At 34.1% G+C, this 20,961-nt stretch overlaps 3 protein-coding genes across 4 annotated transcripts; 1 reads left to right on the top strand and 2 right to left on the bottom strand.

The window, feature by feature from the left end:
- Positions 1 to 224: 224 nt before the first annotated feature.
- Positions 225 to 2,142, top strand: LOC18052752 (extensin). 2 transcript variants are annotated; one of them, XM_006446905.2, is made up of 3 exons: positions 225 to 322; positions 445 to 724; positions 1,829 to 2,142. In XM_006446905.2, exons 1-3 carry the CDS (start codon positions 277 to 279, stop codon positions 1,890 to 1,892), a joined length of 390 nt encoding a protein of 129 aa, XP_006446968.1. In that variant the 5' UTR covers positions 225 to 276; the 3' UTR covers positions 1,893 to 2,142. The 2 variants fall into 2 exon arrangements, with proteins under 2 accessions (XP_006446968.1, XP_024046173.1); XM_024190405.1 differs by lacking the exon at positions 1,829 to 2,142 and adding an exon at positions 1,406 to 1,791.
- A 263-nt stretch (positions 2,143 to 2,405) lies between these two features.
- Positions 2,406 to 5,983, bottom strand: LOC18052751 (protein AUXIN SIGNALING F-BOX 2). The gene is made up of 3 exons (XM_006446904.2): positions 4,501 to 5,983; positions 3,489 to 3,984; positions 2,406 to 3,403 (listed from the first exon to the last, which is right to left on the bottom strand). Exons 1-3 carry the CDS (start codon positions 4,953 to 4,955, stop codon positions 2,642 to 2,644), a joined length of 1,713 nt encoding a protein of 570 aa, XP_006446967.1. The 5' UTR covers positions 4,956 to 5,983; the 3' UTR covers positions 2,406 to 2,641.
- A 10,807-nt stretch (positions 5,984 to 16,790) lies between these two features.
- LOC18052750 (histone H2A.Z-specific chaperone CHZ1) lies at positions 16,791 to 17,294 on the bottom strand. Its single transcript, XM_006446903.2, has one exon. The coding sequence runs from the start codon at positions 17,292 to 17,294 to the stop codon at positions 16,791 to 16,793; it is 504 nt and encodes a 167-aa protein (XP_006446966.1).
- Positions 17,295 to 20,961: the final 3,667 nt, after the last annotated feature.

Below are 20,961 nucleotides of genomic sequence, written 5' to 3'. Positions count from 1 at the left end.
TTTGCAACATTGGGCTGTAGTTTATAGGCCAGTAGAATCAATTATCTCTTTCCGATTAAGCGATTAAAACGCCCCGCATTAATGGCATGATTGTTCCAAGAAAAATAATAATTTAAAAAACAACTTTGTATGATATGGCAAAAGCTGAGTGGTTACAGGCTGGCAAAACCAAGTTGACTGAAAAAAGAAAAAGAAAAGAAAAATCTTTAAATCGATTTGTTTTCCACCCTCTTTAAGTATACACAGCGTCAGCGGTCACAGAGACGAGAAAGAAAAATGAGTTACCACCACAAACATAATCCCGAACCCTACCCTCCTCCAGGTACAAAAATGAAAAATAAATTAAATTAAAACTCATTTTTATTTATCAATTGTTTTTTGCTCAATTAAGTTTCAAAATTTTTATTTTTTTGCTAATTTCTTTGGATATTTTTCTTCTTATAGGCTACTCATCTGCTTATCCACCACCACCAGGGTACCCCTCAGCGCCGACGCCACCGCAACCGCCGTACGAGAGGTATCCTTCTCCACCGGCGCCGCATGGGTATCCTTACCCACAGCCGCCGCCGCCACCTGGAGGGCCACGTCCTTATGAAGGGTACCAAGGTTATTTTGCTGAAGGGTATCCTCATCCTCCACCGCCGCCTCCGCCGCAGCACTGTCACTACGAGCACTATCATTACCAGAACCAGTCCGATGGCTGTTTTTCGATTTTACAAGGCTGGTACGTCAAATATCTTCTCTCTGATTTGTCATCGTTTCTTCATTTGGGATTCAAAATATCATATTTGTTGATTGCTGTGTACTTTTAATTTAGACTATTAGTAATTGCATTCATTATAGTATAGATAATTGATTAGTCTCAGCGGACTTTTTTGATGGCTATGTTGAATTTAAGAGTTCTGTTATACTTTAATCAGGAGGAAATTATGACAGTATCAATAAGCGATGGTAGTTTTGGAGTGTAATTATCATTTAGACGAGGAGTTGTGGTCTAGTTTAGTGAATGATCATCAATGGAGATTATGCTTAAAAAGTGTCGTGTTCCTTTGCTCTTCTAGGTTTTTAGGACTTACGACTGTAGTGTATCTTCATCTCATGTCCTTCAGCTATTATCTAAGAAGTCCTACTGTTGGTCCTTTCTTGCATCTCTTTCTCCATTGAGTTTTCATTCTCTAGGTCATTACCTCTTTGATTCATAATCTTTTCCAAAAGCCACCTGGAGCAGGCTAGCTTAGGAGGGCATTCGTGAATGGACTTTTACTTACTCGTTTCAGGTAAAGAGAAGGATGAGGATGCAAAGCAGGGCTAAACCTGCAATATTATCATTTTAATCATTTTTTTATAGATTATCCTTCCCTAGTGCCTGCAATATTACCATCTGAAGCTTATGCTTACACTTCAGCGTGGCAGTAAGGAGTTCATTGGCCTAGTCTCTCATCCTGCCTTTACCTCTTAAGTGGCCCCGTTGAAGCTTCCTAAGAGTTGATGCATCTAGCAGAGAGAGTTTCTTTCTGTATGAGCAAATTAATTCTGTCCAAGGTTGTAAACGGTTCAGGTGTGCCAGCTGTTGGGTGTTTAGGGTTTGCTGAATCCTCCCAGTTATCATACAGAGGCGTCACTGAAGAACGCAGCATTTGCATGGTTATTAGAACTGTAGTAATATTTCCTTTCATATAGACGTAGGTGAATGGTCCAAAAAAGCATTTATTGGCTGCATCAGATATCTCTCCGGAGTCTAGTATTATCCAATATTTGGAATAAATTAGAAGCCTATTAGATGTTACTTGTGTGTTGAATTGATCAGTTAATTTCTTTCACATTGTAGTTTGGCTGCACTTTGTTGCTGTTGTATGATGGAGGAATTCTGCTGCTGTCTTCGATGCATTTAGTTGCTTCCCATGGCGGAGAAATGGAGCTTGTAAACCAGCTTTTATAAATTTTCAATTCCTATTCTGGTTGTTTAGAGGTTTTATGTTTATATTGGTAGTTCTATTCCCGTTCAAATGTAATACTTCATTTTCTTGAATTTGTAAGCAGAAGATATCATTGTAGTGTGACTGTGTGCTTGCTGTACAAATAAATACATTCGTCTTTATGGAAGCTTTCTCCTTAAATAAATCTCTATATTAAAACTTTGTATTTGAACATTGTACATGCCTTTCTGAAGAAGCCTTTCATTCATACCGTTTTAAGCTTAGAAGGGCTTAAGCGTGAGCCGTTACTGATGACAACTCATCGATTGCTCAGTTTGCTACACGTTGATAGTACCAAATTGGTCTGGGTGTTCTAGTGATCTGGTCTGAGAATATTAAATGAGTTTTTTTTTTTTTTTTTTTTAACCAAAGAGTAGGGTAGGTTCTCGGATGCATAAGACACCAAGCAACAGAACATAATTCCTAAGACAGCTCCAAGACCCTGAAGATCCATTACCAATCTGTTATAATCACAAACGAGTACAAATAGCAAAAATAGCAAAAATAGCAAATCCCTCGGTAAATTAAAAAAGCAATAGCATAAAACTAAATAACCAACAGCCTAAAAGTCCATAAAATCAACTGGCCTACGCAAAGTACATCTACTCATAACAAGAAAACAACCACCCGAGCCAAGAAGACGATGATGCACACCCCAGATAAACTTAGAGAGTCCACACAAAATCTGGCGCATCTTTCCTTGGCCCGACCAGGGTGCGGTACAAATACATCTTCCCTACTTTTTGTCTATCATCCAGGCTAAACTCCATCTGATCATCTTCATTTATGATCTCCACATTGAGCCTAGGCATCTTCTTCGCAAGTGTCTGGCAGCCTCCAAGGGTAACTTCGCAGGACGACATCCAAAGGGATCGCATTGTCTCATACTTTCCCACGTCCGTCAGAAGTGCTGTGTTACCGAAGGGGCTGTCCCTGATTTCCAGCTTGCGGAGCTTCTTGCACCCGTTCAATACATACAGCATTCCCTTGTCGCTATTCCCAGCAAATGCAATAGAAAGCATTTCCAGCTGCTCAGCATACATTCCAATGTAAAGGAAAACCTGGTCAGTTAAAAGGCCAGAGAGTGACAATCGCCTTAGACGCTTGCATGATTGTACAATTGCCCCAAAACCTTCATCCAAAGGCTGCATGGTGACAGGGTCAGGTTTTTCACGGTCAAGGATGCACAATCTGAAGCGAGTGAAATTTGAATTATTCTTGGCTACAGTTATTAGGGCGGCATTAGTCATTTGCTGGCAGAAGTAAAGCAATGAATGCAGCTTCGGGCAACCAGCTGATATGGCAACCAGGCCTTCCTCTGTTACAGCAGCATTGTCGACCCCAGATGGGAAAACCCTCAATTCTTGCAATTCTTTACAGGTGAAAGCTACAACTCCTAGTCCTCTGTCTCCAATAGAATCCAGTATCTGCATAGGTTATGGAAGATATGGTCATTCATCTCACTTTGAAAATAATCTTATATGCAAGAGTGAACAGGTTTTAAGAACATACCCATAATCGCTCAAGTTTCCTGCAGAACCGAATTAGCTTTATTAGCTCATTACCATGAATGCCCGGAGCATAGCTTAGATTCAACGAAGTTAGGTTCTGGCAAACAGGATGAATAGCCGACAGGCAGCAAGGAACAACCTCCAAAAATCCTGACAAACTTCTTATTGACTTACACTTCACAAGGGTAGCCTTCAATTTGATGTAGGCCTCAGAAGATGGATCATATACAAATGAGCCGATGCCTAAGTCTACTAGTTGAGGAGCTCGCATCAACAATTTTTGGAGGGTGTCAAGAGGCACTGCCCGATTTAACCTCAAACTTTTGAGATTAGGAGACCTTGCTACAAGTCTCTCAAGGGCTGTCAAATTAATTTCTCCTTTGAGGCATGAGAAATTCAGGGAGACAAGAGAGGTGCAGCTATCAGGAAAGCAGCTAATCCACTGTCCTCTATTATCATCTACTTCAATTTCTTGCAAGTCAAGCTCCCTAAGATACCTAAGAACAGCAAAAACAAAGAAAAGTTAGGAACATAGTCCATGCCAATTGCCAAGTATTCACCTCCAGCCAACATACTGAGGAAAATTACATCACAATAGACCATCTAAACAGACAGTATAGAAAATTGATTGACAGAACGAAAGTTGTCCACTTAGCCATTGATATCGTTTTTTAATTATAAAAGACACTGCAACAATTAAATTAAGTAGCCAAGCATGCTCAGTAATAAAAACTATATCGGCAACATTTCTGTATCTCCTTACAAATTTCAGGATCGATATACATTAGCAGTAAAACATCAAAAATGGAAGAACCATCAGACTAAGCATTCATTAGATAACTTATCACAAGTCTATCACAAGCTAACTTTCAAATAGGCTAAAGTGAAACAAGCCTATCAGTGAACTCTCCAAAACTCACCACCAATCAAATAAAAGAACTCATCAAAAACAAATAGTAACAACAAAAAATTCAAAAACAATAATAATAACAATGATAAATAAAGATTCTTACCTACAATTGGCAGCAATAGCAGCCAATCCATCAGTGGTAAACCCCTCACAGCTAACAAGAACCAGCGACTTAAAATTCACAAACGACCTCGACAGCAACTCAAGACAGTCATCAGACACTACCATCCTCTTCAATCTCAACTCCTCTAACCCGACCCGACTCTTAGCCAAAGCTTCGACCCACGGGTACACCCACCCGCCCCAGTCATACGGAAGCAAGTTGAAGTCCGCAAAATGCGGCTTCCCCTTCAAAGTCAACGACTTCAGCCCCCGAAACCTCCCGATCACCCTTTCTGGGCTGATCGCGTAGCAGTTCCCGATGAACACACTTTGCCTGCTCAGTCGTTCGATTTTGTACCATGATTTGCACACCAACGATACGGCGTTTCTGTCTTTCTGCGATGTCACGAAATCGAACACGTGCTCTATTACCTCATCTGGAAAATAATTCATCATCTTTCGCTTAACATTCAGTCTTACTCCTCAACTTTCCCAGAAAAAAAAAATTCCCCAGAAAAAACCCAACTTTCCCGAGAAAATTATCTTTTTAAGAGAGAACAAATTAAACCCAGATCTAATTTTGGGGAATATCTTAAAATTATTTGGAAAATCTAATAATGAGACCAGATCTGAAAATCTAAAAACTACTACGTACGGACAGAATGATGTGAGTGCAAGGACAACTGAGATTGTGTCGCCTCTCTTTACTACTTTAGATTATTAAGATCTAAAGGCAACAGAGAGAAAGAGAAAGAACTCGAATTTTCGCGAGGAAAAAAAAAACGTGGTTTTTTTAGAGAGAAAGTGAAGGAAAATTTTTTTTATCTTCTTATTTTCTCATTCAGTGATCATCTGCAAAATGATTACAGCGATGAAAAAACGTTGAAAAACAGATTAAATTCATAGATCTCGAAAAAAAAATCTAAATTTTCTGTAAATAGAAACTAACAAAAACTAAATCGAAAATCTAATGAAATGATAAAACTATACAGAGAGAAAGAAAATAAATAAGAAAAACACAAGCTTAAAAAAGAACACAATGTAAGAGCTTGTGTTTGTAACTCAGTGAAGCTCTCGCTCTAACTCGAGGGAAAAAAAAGAAACTCTTTTCTGAGTTTAGGTAATTAACCAGGGTTAGTTTTCAACCGTGGTTAAGAGTATTAACCGGGTTACGGATCTGACGGTCAGCGTTGCTTTGATGAAAAGATTGAGAGAATCTTGACCGTTCAGCAGGGGGGCATCATGCATGTGTCCTTATCTCTCGTTTCGAAGTCTCTCTCATTCTCTCTCACTCTCCCTTTCCCTCTCTCTCTCTCTCTGATAAAGGTCTTACCAAAGAGATCGGTAATGGACTCTCTGAAAAACGACACTCGTTTTATTGAAAATTACGATGATGCCACGGTGTAGATAAGATTCTTTTGTTCGTACCTGCGCGTGTGGATTCAACTCGCGGCCCCTGACGAAGACACCTCATGTGGGGGATGTTTGACGCGAAAGATGTAAAAGCATACAGATTGTGAAAAGCGAGTGTGAGATTTAAATACTCGCGGGTGTGGGTTTTGCGTTTCTTCTACAGTTAATCTAGTGTTTTGTCAGGAAATTTACTTTTACTGTACTGTACATCTTTCTTTTTCTATAAAAAAAAATTTATTTCCCTTTTTCTCTCTTTATGACATTGGATATATCTGAATCATGGGCTTTTTAATGATTAGGAAATTCAGTAAAAGAGAAGAAGAAAATGATTTTTGACAAAATCTTATACCTGCTTTAAATGTGTCCTCATAATATTAAATGTGAGGAGCATCTCTGTCTTTTTTTTTTTTTTTGTTTGGTATTTTTCTGCCATTAATGATGATGAACCACTGTGCAAGTATTGGTGTAGCTTGAGGTATGGTATTTTTGTGTCATTATGATCCATCATACTCATGGCGAGTGGTGACCATAAGCGAGATTCAAACTTTCTTTTATGAAGTTTTTTTTTTTCCATTTCAAGATGTTAAAAATAATTCCAAATCCCCTAATCTCTGTTTTAAGAGAAAAAGAAATTCTTAGATACCCCATATTTTAAATAAATCATGCGTGTGACAAGTCGGCCAGTCTCCCATTGACAAATTAGTGATGATCTAGAAAAGGTAAATTCAGTTTTCTATGTTCACACTTCGGTAGCGGCAAATGTGCTCAAAGGGTAAGTCTAGATTTTGTAGGTAGAGATGTACAATTTGTGATAGTACTCGTGAGAAAATTGCAATCATAATGGTTTATTGTCATTTTGTTGATACTTGAAACATTTAAAATAGTGAATCCAACTACATCGTCCAAGATGGACATTAGTGGCATTCTTAGCATGTTTTGTTTGGTTTCATTTGAATTTTTTTTTTTAAATCCCTTTTGAAATTCTTATAAGGTACACATTTCTTCTCTCTCTCTCTCTCTCTCTCTCTCTCTCAATATATTTTGCATAAAAATTTTGTTATTCATCAACACATATGTGAGCTAGAGTTGAACTCATATTTTTCATATGAGAGTTATAAATATTTTCTTTTAATCTTGTTTAATTTGGTATTTAGAAAAGTCTTACATAAATAGTGAGCAAAATAATAATTGTTTTATTACTAAATGAAAAAGTGATTGTAAAGTGTTTTTTTAAGTCAATTTTGGATCATAATAGCAAAGGTTTAAGATAAGCGATCAATTCTCACCAGAGAATTAAATTAAATACACAAATAAATAAATAAAAAGTAAATTTTACTATACGTAGTACGAGAATTCCATTACAAAAATCACTAGCTAAAGTGTCTAAGCATAATTGAAAAAGAAGACTTTGTTCGAGTTTCATTGGTTTGGTTGTGTAATTCTCAATCATTTATCACTTTGACTATTTGCCATACGCTCTCAATTATCCACCTTTTTTTTTTTTTTCTCCAAATTCCTATTTAAAAAGAAATCCAATTTCCCATTAAGAATTGATGCACTAGCTTATGGGTCAAACTTAAATTGCAACGTTGAAATCATTATCGGTGTGGAAATGGAAATGAGAATTAGGCTTCACTAAGCTCAAAAGTCTAGTCCAAATCTTTTGTTATAAGATTTTGCAAATTCATGATTTTTGTTTTTGTCCTTTTCGGCTACCGTGAAATGTCAAATTGGTGGTTCCTTTGTTCTCTTCTCATAATATAGCTTTGAGCTCATCAGCTGCGCCTCTCATTTCAATAATTGAGACTGAATTTCACCTAAATTTTGGGTGTGTGACAACTAAAAATGAGCACATGCATTCCAACAAACGCCCAATCGTGCTACAATAAAATCAATCTAGATAAGGTCCATTGAGAAATATAACTATATTTAGTAATTAAAAAAAATCAGCTATTACTAATATTTTATTGATAAAATTATTGCAAATTCGTCTCATCCATTTAATACGTAGTTGTAGTAACTTTTTTTTTTTTTTGTCTTAAATAAGTAAAAGAATAGACAAAATTCAAATTGATATTTTACGACTTAACTCTCAAAAAAATTTAAATCGAATGGCCAATCAAATAAAATTATTTGAATGAATGCAGCTGGACACGTGCAGTAATTGTTAGGACAGTGGGTGAAAAATTATCTAAGCTCTGTTGGAATCGAAAACACAGCGTCTCAAGATTCGTAACAGACAGTAAGTTCCTGTGCTTCTTAAACCCATGGCGTCACACAGACTGACCTTAAACAGAGACACGGGCATGGCTGTGTCGCACTCACTCCCTGCCGAGCATAAGTTTGCCCTTTCATCTTTCTCTGTTACGTGACCAAAACCCATTTTGCAAGACGACATAAACTGTAAGCAATAACTAGGCATTAGGCTGTCGTGTGTCTGGTCCGAACGGCCAGTGTATTGGCCGTTTTCATTTGCGATCGTTTGAATTTGAGATAAATTTGAGGCGTGTATAAATATATTATATATTGTATATTGATGTGTCCTTAATTGTAACCTAAGGTTGCTGTCTTGGATTCGCTCTTGTTTGGTCGTTATATACATACAGCCAAGTGTTAATCCTTGCTTCTAGTTAGCGCACTCCTTGAAGAACAAAAAAATTATTTTTATTTTGTATTTTTTGAAAGAAACTCTTGCTTTTCTGTTTCGTTTGGATTGAACATTGAAAAAAATAAAATAAAATAAACTGTTTAATCTGAATCTTTTGATCACTGGCTGTTAAATCTTACTTTCATACAATTGTTTGAGTCATGTGATTTTACTAGTATGATATCAAAGTTACAGTTTGATATTATCAAAGTTACTGTAAGAACTTAAATTTTGGGATAAGTTGAAAAATATAAAAAAAAAAAAAAACAAAAAATTTTAATATCGTACAGAATAAAATATATTGTATTAGAGTACGTGTTTTTATTATTTTTAATTTATTCATAAATTTAATATAACCAGAGATTTCTAATTGAAAAAATTATAATTATTCAATATCATGCATAACGGGCATTTAAAATATGTGGAAAGTTATTTGGGCCTAAAGCAGTTATTTTTACCAAAAAATAAAATATAAGTATGTGTCAATTTTCTGGTAGCAATTTGATGGAGTTGAGCTAAATATTCTGGAGGGGAAGATGATTGGTGATGCTGCAACATTACAGGTTAGGAATCAGTCAACCCAGGATATTTGCAACATCTCCATGATAACGAGCTAAATGAATAATGATTAGCCTTATGAATTCAACTTCGATTGCATTTATCATCATGTTCTAAATTTGTTCTTAGAGATGTTGACACTACTGTGAAGATAACTCATGCTTTCTTTCTTTTTCTTTTTTTTTTTTTCATAAGGGAGAGATTCTTCAGTCTTCACACACTGGAATAAAAATCACCATAATATTCTTTCTTTTCTTTTAAAAAAAAAAATCCTTTTTCAGTTACTTGTTGCAAAATTTTGTAACAAATAAATTAGACCAACGATTATAAAGTATGAATATATTCCATTTTTTGCCTAATAAAATCCTAATTTGACTTTTTGAAACTACTAATAAGTGTTAATGTAACCGGAAAGAATTTCTCTCTGGCGGACACGCTTCCTTTTCTTTCCTTATTATATTTCTGTTTGTTTTCTTCAATCTCTAATATGTGAATAAGATTTGGTCTTCTTTTATCTAAATCTGTGGTATTTTCTTGGGTCTTTTATTATTGTTTTTAATTATAACGTGTGTTGCGTTTGTAGATCTAAAACTTATAGATTTTATATATAAAGAATTATAAATAATATATATCGATCTTTTCAGAATGTTCATCATCGTATCAACTGGCATGACCTACTCAAGCGATGGAGAATAATATAATATATATATATATATATAGGAGTATTTTTGGTAATACTTAAAAATTTATTATATACAAATTTTCCTCCTTGCCTGTCAATAAAATCACATTGATTTATTCATCTATCTACCTTCATGAATTGTTTGTAAATTGATGTAAATGTTTGTTATGATATATTATTATAAAATTTCTCACGTCAAATGAAATCAAATATTTTGTTTGTTTAATTTTTTTTCCTCATGGATTGTTTTATTAAAAAAAAAAAAGTTGTTGATAGTTGAAATGAGTGAGAGATTGGAGGGTGAGAGATTTTGTGTTGAAAAAGCTGTGAGCAGGCAAATCCACAGCCACAAGCAAGCAAGCAAGCAGAGGAAAGCAACAAAGGCTATATAAATTATAATTTGTAAAGCAACCAATCTAGCTAGACCATAGATTAGACCAAACCAAATAAACTGATATAGACCCTCCCTATGCAGAGCCAGCCCCCAGTCAAACGCCATGCCATGCGGAAGATTTTTAGTGGATCTCGTGGCTCTGATATTTCCAAATTTCACCTACTTCACTTGAATTTTTTCGCCTTTCTTTTTTTTTTTTTTTTTCTTCTTTCCCACCCCAATTTTTCTTTAAAGTGGGCCATCATCAGCCAAAGGATCATCGATCAATCGCCATGTGATGGTGGGACATCAAATTTTTTCTTTACTTACCGATGATTCTTTCCCTTTTTTTTATCATTTAGTGGGCCTAACCGTAAGCCCGTACGCTACGAGTTAATTTCTTTTACATTAAAATTGACCCATGTTAGCAATTTAGCTTATGTCCAGCCAGCGTATGCATGCATGTGACAGTGAAACCCTGAGTCACACAAATGTTAAAAGAACAAGCCATTCTTGTCTATCTTTTTCCCTTCATTTTTGTCCATCTAAAGCTTCCTTTGTTCACCAAAATTGAATGTTTGCAGAAATATAGGTAACAAAAAGAAAAAAAAAAATGTTATGAGCATCTTCTTTTGTCCTAATCCAAAATTCTAAAAACTTGCTAAGATAATAAAACGAACAACTTAATCGGCAACATTAGAGACATTAATGTAACATTGCGAGCTACTGACATTAGATTTAGATACTATGATACCTCATCAAAATGCAAGACATTAGAGTTGTATAAGATGCCATACTAATTACTCTATAATTGCTAACTAATCTTGCTAGTGAAGTTAACCCAGATCCTGACAGTGGCATAACACGTGAAGTAAATTGTTTAATTATGGAAACGATCTATTTATTGTTGATCACAAACATTTACATGCTCGTATGAAAGTTAGATAAATGGTTATGTGGGAAGGCCACTGCTCGATCGGCTTATAGCCTGGTTTAATATGTAATTGGCAGCCTTAAATAACTATGTCGCTTTAGAAAGTAATTATATAATTTAACGTGAAGACGAAGGTGATGCTTAAGAAGAATGGGAATACATGTGCAGTGTATATGCTTTTGGATTAAATTAAGAAAGAAATAAAATAAAATATAAACCAAGTGAAAGTGAGGCAAATTTTGTCTGGCATCGGGCTACCGTCTTCACAAATCAACAAGAAATACGTAACAAGAGATGACGTTAATTAAAGAGCATGGGCAATACCCCAATCAGAGGATTGGGATCTGCATTTAAAAAGAGGAGTGGTTAGGCCAAAAGGGTTGCCTAATCAAATATAATTATAGCCCCACTTGCATATAATTACAAGCAGAGGAAAGAAAATAATTGAGACGCAATAAAAATTATTATTCTTTTCAAAGTGGTCATGACTCATGATCGTCTCCATCTTTATATGCCTCTACCCCCCATCATTTGCAACGATTGCTGCCATGTGAAGTACATGAAGATTTTGAAACTAAATCAACGTTATCCAACTAACTTATCTGCTTTTTCTATTATTTCAAAGCAAGAAAATAAATAAATAATGTAATCCATTGAAAATTATAAATTCGACGACTTAATGATGATAAATGTTGAAGTGGAAATTTTGATTTCGTATAGCATTTCTTTTTTTACTCTTTCAAAGAGCTTAGATAAAGATGGGAAATTTCACCCAATAAATATTAATTTACATTCTTTGACATTATTCAAACTCATGTGATTAACGATGCAAAATACTCACAACCAACCGAGTTATGTCTAATGGATAGTTTTTTCTTGTGTTTAATTACTACTTCAATGAAAAATCTAACTCTTCATATGACATAATTCAAACTATGAATTTCTTTCAAGAATATTTAGGGCATGTTCGATATAATTTTCAGAGGCTCGTTGTATTCTCTCATTTCCTCGCCGACGATGATAATTTTGTTTTAATTTTTAAACTATATCTTCCATTTCATACCTTGAATCAAAAGGATGAATTTCGTGAAGTTGCAACGACATGTGAGACTGAGATTGGACCTTCCATCGCAGCAGGCAATATTAAAGGCATGGCCCCAAACTCTAAGACCTTGAGATCAAGATGTAGCGCATCATAACCGAAAGCATGTGCTCATGGCAATTTTTGTGGCAATACTTTCAATCTCAACCATTTATTTATTGCACAAGAAACACTTCCTGTTAGATCATTTTTTATGAATGATTCTTGTCATCACTTTTTCACTAAGATATGTGTTTGTCCGGTGTCCTTTTTCTCCCTCTCTCTCTCTCTCTCTCTCGTACAACGTTGTTTTTATTGGGTTGATTCCATTGTATTAATTACTTTTGTAAATAACTGATTGTTGTTGTATTCCTCATTGATAAAATGTGAATATTGAAAATTAAATTATTATTCTATTTTAATTCTTTTCTATGAATGATTTGATATGATATCTAAATTGCAGAGATGAATGGTATAAGAGATAAAATTGTAATTTCTATACAGCATGATTACACACATAATGCATGATGTCCATCATGTAATTTGTATAATTATTTTGTTTAAATCATAGGTATTGTAATATTTTAAATATAGTGTAAAAATAAAGATAATATAAAACTTTTTTCAATTAATGCTAATAATTAAATTTTATTATCATTTAGTTTTATATAATTATTTTGTTTAAATTATTTATGGTATGTTTGTGTATGTATTAGTTAAACAATTACTCTTTAATTATAAGTATGACTTAAATATTTAGTAAAATCTATTTTTGAAAATGGTATTACCAAACACATATTTAAATGTTTTTATTATTCTCAATTGTGTCTACCGAACACATATTACTGTTTCTAATTTTAAAATACAAGATATAGAAAATGATACCAAATGCATACTTAAATTAAAAATACAGCAACTGCAAAACATCATTTTCAATCTCATTTTTATTTTTAGAAAATACTAATTGAGAAACAATACCGAACGGGTCCTAATATTCTTAGAGGTCTTAACAGGTGAACCATCAAGTACTTAGTTAGACATTTGAATTCGGCATGTATATGACATCAAAACGCTTGAATAGATGAGGTTACTTGAATCCAATAAAATTTGATCCACACTCATATCTTTGGAGCCAATTGAATAACTGAAGCAACATGCGAAATGATAACGCATGGAAAATGCAGTGTGGTCCTCTGTTAAGGCTCGTTCGCATATATATATATGACCACGGGCTTTTTTGGGTTGAAAGGGAGATGAAACATTAGACGTCTCTTTTTGAGGTGGTCCAATTTTTCACATTCATTTGCAATTACTAATACTACAAATCAACAAAGACAATGAATGAACGTGTAAAAGGACCACATAATTTTGGTCGGCCGATGTATTGTTAGCCTCTCTCATTTTCCATAGAGTAACGTAAAGAGCAGACCTACCCATATGCAATTTCTGATCATATCTAATTGTGCAGTGCTCCTGTCAGCTGGTCCTGGATGGGAGTATCCATCAATCTGCATGCATTTGGAGAAATGTTCAGGTTTGGCTCACATTGACGACTCTCCCGCTCTTGCGTAACGGATTAGTATTGGTATAGCATGGCTTATTCAACTGACAGTAGAGTGGTGGATTCACATTGTATATCGTTAAATTCTTGTCATATGTACATTTTTTAACTACTCATGTGAAATAGGAACATGCATGATATGAATTTAATGAGTGTACACAGAAGCCTACGCTCTTACGTTACGCATTAGTTAGTTATGGATACAGTGTAGCATATATTGACTGACTGTAGAGGGGTGGATTCACTTTCACTACATGTGTTCAAATTACTATCTTAAATTTTAACGATCGAAAAGGTCTCGAGTACTTTCAATGTTACAGTTGAATTCTTGACAATCGTACTTTTAAACTAATCACGTAAAACAAGCACATGCATGACAAGAATTTAAGGAAACGAACGTGTACACAAAATAAAAGCTTCTAAAAAGTTTTTATTTTGTTTTTCATTTTCATGAGATGTGAAGGTATTCGTGGGATGTTCTGCTTTTATGTCTGATGCAATCAGCCAGTTAAAGGGACCATGGTAACTCATGGGCCAATTGATAATGCCCTGTTCGGTATTATTAGAGCCCAAAAAAAGAGGTTGAGTGGGGGGCTCCATTGATACAAGAGGGCCGTGTTACAATATGAACCGCAATCTTACCATGGCCACAGGGTCCATGCTAAACTTTAAGATGGACCCTGATCTAACTGTTTGTGTATCACTACTTTACATGTTACATGTCCCAGCCGCCGGTGCAAGATAATAATGATCAACGGACGGTTGCCTAAAGGCTAAATCATAAAATCTTCTATTAATTTGAATTTATGTCGATTTTAAAATATAATTTTAACGTGCGAATATTATTATTATTATCTATACTTTATTATTGCATTTCATTTTCATTAGCCATCAATCATAAACAACGTGTAACCAATGCATTGAGCAGACGCTGTGAGAGAACCAAGAAAAAGCAGGCATTATAAATTCTTCCGCATATGGTTTGTGAAAGCTTCATTCAGTAAAGATGCCCATATATTCATTTACATTTTCTAAGAATGTTCAAATAAACCAAGTTTATTCAATCTTGATTAGTTATTCTGAACTGTGAATCCTCTGAACAAATAACAGCATGTAAGGCAAACAACAATTACAGTTGCATCTAAACATGATAAGTGTCTTGTCGTAGCCCAGCTAACATCGGTTCTCATTCAAAATCATTCACAACAAGCTGATAAAACCAATTAAAGGAAATGGAAAACCATTGAAGAGTTGCAACTAGAACATAATAAGAATTTCAACAATCTGTAGCATTCATTTCATCACCATGCGAAAAGTAAACTTTCATCATCCAAGTAACTATTTACATAAACAGGAAAATTGAAAATTTAAGTGCTTTGTCCGTAATGCACAATTTTACTGGAGACAATGAAGTCAGACTTCAGACTCATCATCCACATGAGGTACGTTCAACTTTACATCAAGATTCACGATTTATATGGCAAACAAAGCATGCAAATATGGCTTCAATAATCGGACACATAGATAGGGATATCTATTGCTGCTGCCCAAAATATAATATCCTAACACGTAGGGTAAACCATGCAATTTGAAACTTTTATCGATATGTTAGAGCAATATGCAGGGCACTGCCATCTTGAGTACCAGCAGGCTCTACATAAATAAATGGAACAAGAAAAGTGAACTCCAAATTACACCATTTGCAAGTTGATATTACACTAAAACTTGTGCCAGGCAATTCCAACATCATACTAAAATAAAATGAATTTCTACTTTAGCAATGAAAACCTAACAAATAATACAAATAAGTCAAAATTCACAACCACTGTTTCCAGGTTGCATAAAACCACTAAAAAATTATCAGACATTCACTGAAAATCTAACCCCCCAAAAATAATCATCCCATCATAAAACAAGAACAAAAGAATAAGACGATAAGTTTCTTTTTGCGTGCAAAATAAGAACAATGTTTGATGTCCTAACCAGTATAACGAAAACTTTCAGAAGCTTAATAATGTTTTCAGTGAGTTGAGCTTGAAAGAAAAAATGCTTACGTGTAGAATTCCATAAATAGATTAAGGGGATTGAGTTGAGCTAGTTTCTTTGTGGCTTCCACAACAGTTAACTGGAAAGGTAAAGTTGTTTCAGGAAGGATATGTATACCAGAGTCACAGTTATTTCAAAGTGAGTTACAAAATTGAACTAGTTTCCCAAAGTTTGAAAAGCTTGGAAGAATCCAAAGCAACATTGGTGGTGAATCACGGCCAACAAACTTACAGCGAAAAGCAAACTGAGAAAATATCCACAATCTATATTTTAAAACCAGTGTAACGATATATATCTCAACAAACTCTCATGAACAACTATCAAATGTCTGTCACAGCTTTAATGTGATCTAATCCCCACTCTCAACACCAAGTGAAACCACAACCATATAAACACAAACAACCAACCGTCAAGTTCTCACACATCATTTGGGATTCTCACACTGTCTCTTTAGCTCAGATAAATTGGATAAAACTTTGCTTTTAAAAACTTTGCTTTTAGAAATCATGCTAAGGCACAAGTTAAGGATTTTTCCATAGATAAAGAAAATTCACACAAGTTGAGTGAAATGATGCACAAACAATTCATTTCAATGATTACAAGGATAAGCTTTCTACATGTTACTTTTTCAAGATGCACATTTTCCATTCTCACAGAGGATAGCATTCATAGGTCTTCATTGGATTTCCAATACTAAGAATTCAAATAAACCAAAAATCGGCAGCATGAATCAACTGCTTTGTTTCTAAATCATCAAGAAATGCATTTCCTATAATAAGCAGAACAAAATTTTTAATATCATACAAGAAGAACAAAAAAAAAACATGAAAAAAGGAACATATTTAGGTTGAGTTACAATAATGTCACATTGTTCCACCCAAACACAAAACTAACATGATCTCATCAAAATACTTATACTACAATTTAACCACGGATTAAGCTCCCAATTGTCGATTCTACTAAAAATTATACTCAATTGAACTAACCTTACCTAACTCAAGCATCTTCATCGTCACTATCACTATCATCGTCAGCAAGATCATTGGCAACAAATTCCCCGGGCTTAGTTACCCTCCTTCTAGTCCTGGACGGAAGAATATTGTCCAAATCAACCTCCGCCAATGGATCATCAGACAAATCACTCTCACCGTCGGATTGATTCCATCCATCACTCGAATCATCGTCGTCATCGTCATCGTCGTCGCTGCTATCATCATCTCCATCATCCTCCTCTATTAAAATTCCCTTGCCCTTTCTATCTACGACAACTTCCCCATTATTCTCTTCGTCGTCGTTTTCACCATCGTCTCCGTTTTCGTCTAATTGAGCATCTGAATTGACGAGCTTTTCATCTGGCCCTCGAGATTTGTCCTCTGGAAGTTGAGAATTGTTGTTTGAAGATTGAAGCTTTCGGGCCTTGTTCGGGTGATCTTCGCAGCTTACATCGGGCTTGCGCTTCGAAGGCAATGTGGGTTCTTCTGGGTTCTTTGTTTCCACCATTGAAATCCTCTCTTTGAAGCTTTGATAATGAGCAATTTTAGGGTTTTGGAGAAATCACAAGTCAGGGTTTTGTACTGAAAGATATCAACGTTTGGGTTCTTTTTGTTTTAGGCTTTTAATCTTTTTATATATTTTGATATTTACTCTTTCATAAAAATATTAGTGATATTTACAAATTGGTTCGATTTTGTTTCCGCTATTTCGCGAATATTTATTTATTCATTTTTCTAAGTAAAATATGGACTGTTAGGTGTATCTAATCCTCAACTTCAATAGTCAGTGAGGAGGTCCCTACTACTCCACTAAAAAATAGTTTGATAAAATATTTAGTTGTTATTTTACTCATAATATTTGTTTAATAAATTAAGAAATCTAATTAGAATGTTTTGTTTTTAATATAATTATATCGGGTAGCTGCCTTAGTTTTGTACCCTCAACGGTTGGCTGTGTGATTTTGAATCTCGGTGGGGAGGGGGTTAATACAGTTATGCCCTTGCAACTTTGTGTCAATTTTCTATTTTTATTGTTATCATAAATTCAAGGTTAATACTGTCATTTCACATTTGAACCACATGGTAAATTTCATTTCAAATTTGAGTATTGGGGTTTTATCCATGATCCATGAGAAAATCATACCCAACCCATAATGAAATGATTTTCTATATAAAACTCACATCTAATCCATTTTTATGATTTACCCAACCCAAACCAATTAATTTGATTTGGATTTGGATAAATCCATGGGTCGTGGGTTTATGCCCACTCCTAATTGCCACTCTACAGCTATAATTTCATCTTATTTTAGTATGTACTAGATTTCTAAATGCATATAAGAAAAACAAATGATGACAAAATTTGTGTAAACCTTTTACAAATTAATTTCGTTGGAGCTGAAATGATCTTATATATTAAAATCAGTGACTTCTCGGTTCTCTTTTTATTGTTATCTTGTTAAGCTTTGAATATAGTTCAACTACACAAAAATGATAACTTTCACCAGTTGAATCGAAAGCTTGCAACAGCCAGTATGGTGTCCAAGGAGATAAAGCCTTTTTCTCATTTTGCACGTGGATTATAGGCAATTTTCAGAAGCATGTTCATGCTTTGCTATTTCTGAAAGAAACAAGAGAAAAGAGAAAGAAAATAAGAAATTAACCACTAAAAAAAAATTGAGATTGAGATGTTGTAACTTTTAAATTAGAGTTGTTGTGAAAAAATTGTAATTATGAGACAAAAATTAATAATATGTAGTAAATATAACTTTTAAATAATAATTATAAAATTATTAAAGATATAATAGTTCTTCACCATACAAGTGAAAAAGTATATCAATATATTTTTCAAATTACAACAGTTAGTGTTTATCAAATAGTTTAGTGCTGTGACTTTTAAACTTATTTTAACCTCAATCTCAAACAAAACCTTAATTGCCTATCATCTTCTGAATAAACATTCAATCTCAAAAAGCCAACTAAAATTGAGTACAAGCAAAACTTAACTCAAATAACATAACACTCTTGAGTTAAAAAATAAAGTACAAATTGATATATAAATTTTGGAAGAATATGTGGAAGCAAAAGCACATATCTAGCTAATTGAGTTAAAGAAGAAGAAGAAAAAGAACATGATTGTCAATATGTCCACCAGTATCATCATTGTCTTGTTAAAGGGAGATTTCATAAATTAGTACCTGTAAAATAGAAAGCATAGTTATATATATATATTGCAAAGATATTTTAGAAAATCTTAACGACAATAAACTCGTCTATGTTATAAATTTAAAAGAATAGTATGGCGTAAATTTGGAAGCAAATCATTTAGAACTGGATAAGAAAATTCGTAACAAAACTTTATTTATGTTACTATAATATTGCAGAGCATTTCAAAGAAGATCAATAGACAAAGAAAAGCTCATTTTCGAGTTCTATATTTTGCTCAAACTACAACTATATATATAGTTGGTGCCTTAGTGGAGTGGGTGACAATATATGTTTATAAAACTCAAAGTGGTGAATTCACTTTCAAAGTGGTGAGTTCATTAATCACAAGTGGTGCTTCCATTTACTTGGTGGATTGCATAATAATTCATAACACTTCTCTTTGGATATCTAACATTTAATGGGTCATATGATGACATTGGATGTACTTTTAAACTTTTTTGTTAAAAACCTAATGCAAAAACCTGGTCAAAAGGAAAAAAGAGTACACTGTACATATGTCTAAATTCCACTCCTCCTTATGAGTGCTCCTCCTTATGAGTATTCCTTTTAATGGCAACATATGTTAATTTGATAGTTTGTTGAAGCGACGCATGCTAATGCCATATGTTATTTTCTATATATTATTTTCTCAAATATAGATATAGGTAGAGCTTTTGTAAATAGGTCAGCTAAATTATCTGTGGAGCGCATCTGTTTGATATCAATCTTCTTGTTCTGTTGGAACTCATGAGTGTAAAAGAATTTTGGTGAAATATATTTTGTTCTGTCCCTTTTAATGTATCCTCCCTAAGTTGATCTATACATGCAGTATTATCTTTATATATCACTGTTGGGATATTTGAACTTGAAGATATTCTACAAGTACTTTGAATATGATTAATCATAGATCGCAATCATATGCACTCTCGACTAGCTTCATGAAATGCAAGAATTTCATAGTGGTTTAATGATGTTGCAACGAGAGTTTATTTCATAGATTTCCAAGAAATCGTTGTACCATTAAAAGTAAAAACATATCTCGTTTGTGAACGTGCTTTATAGGGATCAAAAAAATAACATGCATCAGCATAACCAATAAGACCTGAATTTTTCATTAATTTGTTAGAATAAAATAAATCCAGATCAATTGTTCCTCGAAGATAACAAAAAATGTGTTTACGCAATTCTAGTGTCTTCTAATTGGTTCGGACTTGAATCGAGTTAATAGATTAACAGAAAATGCTATATCTAGTATAGTACATTGTACTAAATATATTAGAACACCAATTGCATTTAGATATGGTACTTCAGAACCAAGTATCTGTTCATCATCATCTTTAGGACGAAATGGATCATTTTTAGGATCAAGAGACCAGACTACTATTGGGGTACTCAACGGGTAAGCTTTATTCATGTTGAAACGTTTCAAAATTTTTTTCAATATAATTTGATTGATGGTTAAAAATACCATTAGGTATGTGCTCAGTCTGCACCCCCAGACAATATCTAGTTTTCCCTAAATCTTTCATTTCAAATTCATTTTTTAAACAATCAACAGTCTTTTGGAGCTCTTCAGGAGTTTCTATTAAACTTAAATCATCAACATAAACTGCGACAATAGAAATATCATATTCTAATTGCTTTATAAAGCACATGGACATATAGAATCATTAATATATCATTCTTTTATCAAATACTCACCGAGGCAATTATAACACATGCGTCCATATTGTTTTAATCCATCTAAATATCTTTGTAGCTTTATTGAATATAAGCTACGATGTGATCACTGACAAGATTCTGCTATTTTAAATCCTCAAGAGATTTTCATACATATATTAGTGTCAAGTGACCCATATAGATAGGCTGTCACCGCATCCATAAGACCATATCAAGATTTTCTGATACAGCCAAACTAATTAAAAATCAAAATGTAATTGCACACATAACGGGAGAATATATCTCGT

Source organism: Citrus clementina, unplaced genomic scaffold, assembly GCF_000493195.1.
Source record: "Citrus clementina cultivar Clemenules unplaced genomic scaffold, Citrus_clementina_v1.0 scaffold_2, whole genome shotgun sequence".
Lineage (NCBI taxonomy): Eukaryota > Viridiplantae > Streptophyta > Magnoliopsida > Sapindales > Rutaceae > Citrus > Citrus x clementina.
Note: the sequence above shows the minus strand (reverse complement) of the source record. Positions and strands in the feature narration are given on the sequence as shown.